Source organism: Momordica charantia (assembly GCF_013281855.1).
Source record: "Momordica charantia cultivar OHB3-1 chromosome 7 unlocalized genomic scaffold, Mcharantia_2.0 BLBB01000007.1, whole genome shotgun sequence".
NCBI classification, from domain to species: domain Eukaryota; kingdom Viridiplantae; phylum Streptophyta; class Magnoliopsida; order Cucurbitales; family Cucurbitaceae; genus Momordica; species Momordica charantia.
This window is the reverse complement of record NW_028275165.1, coordinates 18,795,995-18,803,852: the sequence shown is the minus strand read 5'-3', so window position 1 is coordinate 18,803,852 and position 7,858 is coordinate 18,795,995. Positions and strand designations below refer to the sequence as shown.

General features: G+C 31.2%; 1 protein-coding gene across 1 annotated transcript; it reads right to left on the bottom strand.

Moving 5' to 3' along the window:
- Window positions 1-4,143: 4,143 nt before the first annotated feature.
- LOC111009592 (auxin-responsive protein IAA4) lies at window positions 4,144-5,246 on the bottom strand. Its single transcript, XM_022282721.2, has 4 exons — window positions 4,966-5,246; window positions 4,645-4,859; window positions 4,445-4,544; window positions 4,144-4,358 (listed from the first exon to the last, which is right to left on the bottom strand). The coding sequence occupies exons 1-4, from the start codon at window positions 5,232-5,234 to the stop codon at window positions 4,283-4,285; spliced, it is 660 nt and encodes a 219-aa protein (XP_022138413.1). The 5' UTR covers window positions 5,235-5,246; the 3' UTR covers window positions 4,144-4,282.
- Window positions 5,247-7,858: the final 2,612 nt, after the last annotated feature.

The following is a 7,858-nucleotide window of genomic DNA, read 5'->3' as shown; positions in this document are numbered from 1 at the left end:
TTTTTTTTTTAATTAATATTTTATTCTCGAAGAGCCATTCGCAGTGCGTCCATTTTCAATAGGCCCACTACAACCCACTTTCACGGCCCAATTTTAGTTATCGGCCCAAATTTTAAAGCCCAATACTTCGGCCCTATTTGGTTATCTTTTTTTTCTCTCTCTTTTTAACATCAATATGAATGAAAAATAATAGAAATCAAAATGAAAAACTACAGAGTTGGATATGTTGGGCAATAATTTAATGATCGTCAACGTCACCAGAGAAGAAAAACAACCAAAGTCTGAGGTGTAATATTAATCGTAACCAAAGTCTGAGGTGTAATATTAATCGTAAGGCTGATGAATATAGTGTAACTCTAGTGTAACTCTGAACTATGTAAAGGTTGGTTCCAAATATGATAAGAAATTATTGATCAACTCCCCACTCTCCTTGGCGTAGCTAGGCCATCCTGGACTTGAACCAGAGACCTCGCCCGTGAAGTAAATCATTGCACCTACAGTCCCAATTTCAATTCAAAACATGAGTTTGATTCACACTCCATGTTCTGAGAAATATTTATCATCCGAAAAGAGGAAAAGGTTTTACATGAAGAAGATTTGGCTCAGCATGTTCTATTCGATACGGGTAGGAAAAGAACCCAACTCGGTATTATTAAAAAAAATAGAGAAATCAGAAGCCAGTCAAGATGATACGAATCAGCCCCTTCTTCTTGTGCCAAAGATCTTACCATTTCCGAAGGAACTGGTCACTACTATGGGAATGCACGTGGTAATTATTCTCGCAACGTGCAAAATGGTTTAAGAGTGAGTCCCACTTATTTGTGCTTATAAATACAAGGGTAACCTCTGTACGCAAGTCCGCGAATCATATTGCTCATCTTCATACCTATAATTCGGGTTCTTACTAACTTGAACGTTGGAGGGTTCTCAACTCTTTTTACAGGTTCATATCCTTACCCTAAAGAAGTTCAAAGGGCAATTAGAAGTCAACATAAACATAATCAATTTTTAGGTATTGTGTTCCGTGAAATATTTATACTTTTATGTTTATTTCATTTTGGACCCTAGACTTTTAAAATGTCTATTTTAATATCTGAACTTTTAGAATATTACTGTTTTGGTCCCTCTAACTTTAAAAAACAAATCATTTTGATCTTTATTATATTATTTTGTCACCTAAAATTTACTTACCCAATACTTAGTTTCGATTTGTGTGGTTTGAATATAGGTGATATAACATGTTAGTATACATATTCGAAGTTGTGTTCTAAATTAGTTAAAAACAAAATAAAAGGAAGAATCAAAATAATTGAGAGACTAAAATATACCCTATGAAAGTTCAGAGACTAAAACGATCATTTTTTCTAATTCAATGATTAAAATATACGCTTTGAAAATGTAGGATCAAAATATGATTACCGAAATGAAATTTAAATTTTTTGCAAGTCAATGTCCATAATTAGTAAATTGGAATTTAAAGAAATTTAAGAATTCTAAAGTTTTGGCCCCAAAAAGCACCAACAAGAGACAGCTATAGAAGTGCAATCAATTGCATTCAAAAGTAAGGTCGCTGGAATCAATCAAAATGCCTCTCAAGTCATTTCGGTTCCCAACATTCACCCTCCTAAGTCGTGATGGAAGAATTTTGTGGATTAATTTCCATATTTCAATATGATGATTGCTTTTTTCTTTTTTTAATGTGAACTCCACTTTATTTCAAATATATTTCTTTAAAGGAAGGTTACTATGTTATTTTCTTGTCTTAACTGAATCTGATTCATTTACTATAATAAAATTTGTTCAAGATGAAATCTCAACTTTAATAAAACTTTATTGAGTTGGTTGGCAATAGAGAGACTAGCCCTAACTTTTCCGCTCATATTTCTCGTGTTAGCAATAAACCTATTGACTTGTTGGCCCAATAGGGGCTTAATTATTCTACAATGTGTTTGTGGCTTATCCAAGTTTTAGAGAATGACATCCTATCAATTGTAGCTTATGTGTATCTCATTCTTAATACAAGTTCTTCTTCTTTGAAAAAGAAATTATAAATTTTTACTATGTTACAGGACACACGCTTCATCCTTCCCATTGTCTTAGGCAAATTGAAATTAGAAAAAAACAAACAAACAAATTTTGCAAGTTTAATTTTTGACAATTCTCAACGGTGTCTGCTTTGAAGCATTAATTTCACTCACATTAAAGTTAAATCGATTATTTAATTGCAATTTAGTCACTCAATCTTTCATTTCAATTTGCTTTCTACATATTGGTAGAAGTTCGAACAAAGTATTAAATCTTTTGGCAAAAAAAAAAAAAAAATCCTCCCCCATTGTTTTCTCATATGAGACTCTACTCTTTGTTGGTTCGAAACCATTATAGAGGATGATAGGCTTTCAATGGTAACTCAATCGACAGATTCAAATAATAGTATTTACCTCTTTAGCCTTAAAAAAATATATATTATAAAAGATCAGATTTAACTTGTTTGTGTTAGCAAGAATTAAGAAGTAAAAAATTTATTTGATATTATGTATAAGAATCTTGCGTTTTATATGAGATTAAACCCAAGTATAATTTTTATAAAAATTGTACAAAATAAATCTATACTTACTAAAACTGTGATCACCTAAACATAAAGATATTTGTTTGTAAAAGTAAAAAAATATATCGTTATGTGTTTGGATTTATTACTATTATCGTTTTAAAAATAATGTGAGAACTTAAAAAGACAAATATTTAATATGCTACACGACGTGAATTTATTCAATAACTCAGGTTCATCATTCAATAATATATTATTGCTCAATATATTTTTCTCTTTTTCCATCCATTTATATTTAAAGTATTTATCTAGATCAAAACTTTTAAATACCAATGTTGACAAAAATTGTCCAAAGTCTTAATTTTAGGAAAATATTAAAGAAAATTTCAAAATATTAGACAAATATATATGAAAATATCATAAAATAATAAATTAAATTTTATATTACTAATAATATGTTGATATTTTTTCGACTACTCTTCAAATAAAAGAGATAGAAAAAGTGATTTTATATTCAATTATCTACCGCAACTAAACATTCATCATCATTCAAATTGATAGTTTCCCCGAATAAAACTGCCTATAAAATTTATTTACATAAGAATACTCTAAATTGAATGAATTTAGTAAATATCTACGTAAATTTTAAAAACAACCCAGTGAAATTTTGCCTAAATATAAGGGGACTTCGGTGGGCGATTCTATAACCGCAGGCAGCTCAGACCCGACAACATGATGGCCGCGCACGAGACCACTTCGATGTTGAGTCGGGAATATTGGAGGATTGTTTGGTTGGTACATCTCACCATTTACATAAGGTTTCGTATATGTATAAGTCCTTCGTACTTTGCAAATCATCAAGTCCCAATTATATAATATTATTCCATAATAATTCTACAAAAGTTATAACATATATATTAATAGATGAAACTAAAATGTATTACTTGAACACGTCGAATAACTTTTTTGAACTGGAATTAAATTTTAAATCAATTAAAAAAACATAACAACTATCCGGATTTGGTCCATTAGTAGTAGAGCTTAACAATATCAACCCATTAATATGATGATCTGCTTTATTTTTATAATTCATATATAAACACATCAATTATGTTACTTTCCTTTTTCTTTTTATTTATTTATTTTTGAAACATTTCTTTCTCTAGAACGGTACGATTTAGAAATTCAGAAATAAAATTAATCAAAACTGACAGTTGATTTCTTCTTCTCGAGTCGAAGCTTACCATATTCAAAGGTTAAACAAACCCTAAAATAAAATAATATTATTCAAAACCGACACCGTAATGCTGAAGAAAACATTATTTTATTTTTCAGACGAGCAATCTTCATTTTCAATACAAGTATTAATTACAATTTCATCAGCAAAACTCCCCAAAAAAAAAAGAAGTAATCTTAATATATCATCCACACACCCTACGTGTTACATAAATCCAAAACTTTACCAGAAAAAAAAAATTGATGAAGTTTCATTTTCATCGGATATTATATTTCTGTCAAACTTCAGTAACCATAAAAGGGAAAAAAAAAAAAAAGAAAGTATTTACTACGGCCAGACTTTTCTTCGACTTCTCCTGATTTCCGTCACCGGACGTTTTTTCCGACGGATCAGAGATCCCGTCGCAGAGATTTTCTTTTCCGAGACCCCAAACAGAAAATCTGCATTTTCTCGAGAAAATCTTTTCCATCTTCTCAAATCTTCGTTGTGATTACAGTCTCTCAAACGCCACAGCTCAATCCCCCGACGTCTGATCCTCTCATGATTCTCAACCTCTTGCACGACAAAATGAACATTCTGCACAGCATAAAATTTGACTTTTTAAAATTATATTTCGAAGATCCAACGGTATAATAAAACCAGAGAGAAATATGAGAACTTACTGCCATGGAACATCGCCAACCAGCATCCAATCTCCATCTTTGTCTTCATAAGTTGGGGCAAATTCAGACCCCTTATAGCCTTCCCTCTCAGAGTACTGACCTGCAAAAAACCAACACCAAAAACCCAATTTTCATTAAACACCAAATAATTAAACAGAGCAAGAAAATTTCAAAATTTCAAAATTAAAATTTTTTCTTACCGATGGTGAACTTGAACATGTCCTCCAAGGCCTTGAGAAGTTCCGGGTAGCCCTTGTAAACCCCCAAATCGATTTTCCTCAAATAAGGAGCTCCATCCATGCTCACTTTCACAAAACTCCCGCCGCCCTCCGCCGTCGCCGCCGCCTCCGTCTTCTTCGCCTGAAGAGTGTTTTTCCGGAAAGATCTAATCGGCGGCCACCCCACTACCTGAGCTCTGCCAAAGCCCACATCGAAAATCACAAAATTGAGAAAACCCAATCAACAGAAACCAAATTAAACGAAACCCAGATTAGGAAAACGGAAGGAGCAGCGGCACTTACTTGGGCGGCGGAGCAGAGTCGTTCTGAAAATTCCGCTTATTGGTTCTGACCCCAGAAGAATTCTCCCCAGAATCGCGTCTCTCGTCCGCGATTGATCCCGGCAGGCCCAGCCGGAGCTCCGTCGCTTCAAGATTCAGGCCACTCTCGAATCCGATCTTCGCTTCCATTTCTCCGAAACAGAGGATTTTTGGGATGATTTGTTTCGTTGTTGTGGGAATTGGGATGGTATTTTCTTTTTCTTTATAGATAAGGAAATTGGAAGGGGGCATGAATTAAGGGGAAAGGAAAGGGGAAAGGGGGGCATTGTCGGTAGAAATAGGAGCAGAGGAGGGGCAGGGGACAGGGGAGGGACAGGGGCAGCCGCCCATATGGAAGGGGATTTAGTGGGACGGTCAAGATGCGTTTTAGTGGGTGTGGGAACGCAAATCTGGAGCGTAGATATTGAGGGTAAGGAGACGGGGAAGCACCGCCATGTGAAGTGGGGGCCGCCATTGATATGAGCTTTGAGGTTTTTAATGGCTGTTGAGTTGAGTGTGGGGGAGGGGAGCCTTCTCCTCAGTCTTCTCTAACGAATTGCACTAATTTAATTGTTATTTTGTTGGGGTTCTTTTTTTAATTTCTTTGAGGATATTAAGTGGAGTTGATTACACGCATGTCGTTTCTCTTTAAGCTTTAGTTCCTTAAGTTTTAAATCGACTCGTTTAAAGTGTGGTTAGTGATCTAAATTCAATGAAAACAAGAATTATATTCTATGTATTCGCTTTTTTTTAAGTATATATTTGATGACAGATTCAAAATTCAATATGAATTTGAGGATTTGTGGAATATATAATAACATATTCTTAACCATGAAAATAAAATAGGATACATAATTATGGATTTAAAAGTTTATAAATAAAAATATTATCATATTTTGAATTACATAATAAAAAATATAATAAAACTTAGAGTATGATATATTTTTTTTATTTTATCAAAAATAAAATAAAATTATGTAGAAATTTATATCAAAATTTATTTAAATAAAATAAGATTCAATAAACTTTTAGTGAACAAAAGTAAAAAAAAAAACTTTTATTAAAAAATTAAAAATATAACATCGAAAAACAAACAAATTTTTGGAAATCTTAGATGGCGTTTTGAAAACACGGAAAACGACTTTTTTACATTTTCAAAAATTTTACTCAGATTTTATATCCTAATTTTTCTGACCAAATGCATTTTCTTTGTATCCCGTGTTTTTAATATTTTTTAAAACATGAAATTGTTTCTGAATCTTATACCAAACACTCCCTTAGTTACTTAATGTTCTATTTTGTTTTTGTTTGTTTACTATTGTGCTAAAAAAATATAACAACAACATCTTAATTAATATGAGATTGTTATTAATGAGACTAAAAGTAAGGTCATATGAATTTAGGTTGGAAGACAATAATATCATACTATGCAAAAATGCAGAGAGATCGTATATGTCAATCGTATATGTCAAGAAAGATTAGATAGAGATTAATATGTCTATAGAAAATAAATTCGGGAGAAAATATGTCTACCCTGTATTAATAGACTCATGTGAAAATATTTGAATAAGAGAGAATTTTGAAATGATGAAATTAGTTAACATAGAAATAATTCAACGGTAATTGACATATACGTCTTCTCTTGAAGTTAGAGGTTACACTTCTATACTCTCGTGTAAGAGTATTAAAGAAAGATGTTATGCTAGAATATCGAATTTAAAAAAAAAAACTTTGTCGTAAATAAAAAGATTAACATGACCAAGCAATCACCAATACAATATTCATGCTTAATTTAGGGAAACAAACATTATAAAATATAATTATTGGGTATTCCCTTAAAAAAGTTGTTATTGTTTCTAGAAGAAGCTAAATTGTAATTAAATCTGAAAGAAAGAAAATGATGCAGTTGACTAAGTCAATCCAATGTGGAGTTGACCTACTGAGGGTTAACGTTGAAAAATTTGGAGAATGTAATTTAATTAAGTTTGAAATCGTATTTTATAATTATAGGTTTATTTTCATCGCTATATTTTTAAAATATCTATTTTGTTCTTTATATTTTAAATTTTTGTTAAAATTTTGAATCTTGTACTTTTAAAGCATTTGTTATGGTTCCTTACTTTTAAAAAGCTTTCTTTTTTTTTTTTATTTGTTCATTTTCATTCCTGTCTTATTTCTTTTCAATCAAAATTGTAGCGTGACATTTAGCTTACTAAATTTTTTAAAACGTAACAATAAATTTTTATTAGAGGGTTTCTATTATATATAAAATTTGTGTAAATTTTATCATGACATTTAACTCACTAAATTTCTTGAAATCCGTACCATAAGTTTGAGGTTTTCTATTATATATAAAATTTGTGCTAAAAAGTTACAAATAAGGATCGAAATGATCACTTTTTAGGAAGTACAACGATGAAAACAAATATGTTGAAAGTACATAGATTAAAATGAACAAAAATGGAAACTACACAAATAAGGATAGACATTTTAGAAGTATAGATGGCAATTAAAATGAGTGTTTGGGAGTGATTTTGGCATGATCAAAATCATTTTTGCTATTGTTAAAATCACTTCTCTTTCTATTAATTTAATGATGTTTGGCAAATTAGAATACTGATTTAGGAAAGCTTAAAATCAATTATACCAAAATTTCTTTTTCTAAAATCACTAATTTTTACCATCACTCCCAAACACACCCTGAATCAAAGTCAATTGTACAATATCGAAATAATATTTAAACCTTAATTAAAGTAGGAAAGAAATTAAGTTTGGGAATATGAGAAATTAGAAATTGGAGAAGTGTGTGGCCATGAAGTTGGCAGCGCCTACAAATAATATTTAGGTGCTAATTAGTGAATGCATATTTTTAGAGT

Coding starts and splice junctions, on each gene's coding strand:
- LOC111009592 (XM_022282721.2), bottom strand. CDS start 5,234: ATGCCCCCTTCCAATTTCCTTATCTATAAAGAAAAAGAAAATACCATC. Junction 4,545..4,644: donor CATGTTCAAGTTCACCATCG/GTAAGAAAAAAT, acceptor GGTTTTTTGCAG/GTCAGTACTCTGAGAGGGAA. Junction 4,359..4,444: donor GTTGGCGATGTTCCATGGCA/GTAAGTTCTCAT, acceptor TATGCTGTGCAG/AATGTTCATTTTGTCGTGCA.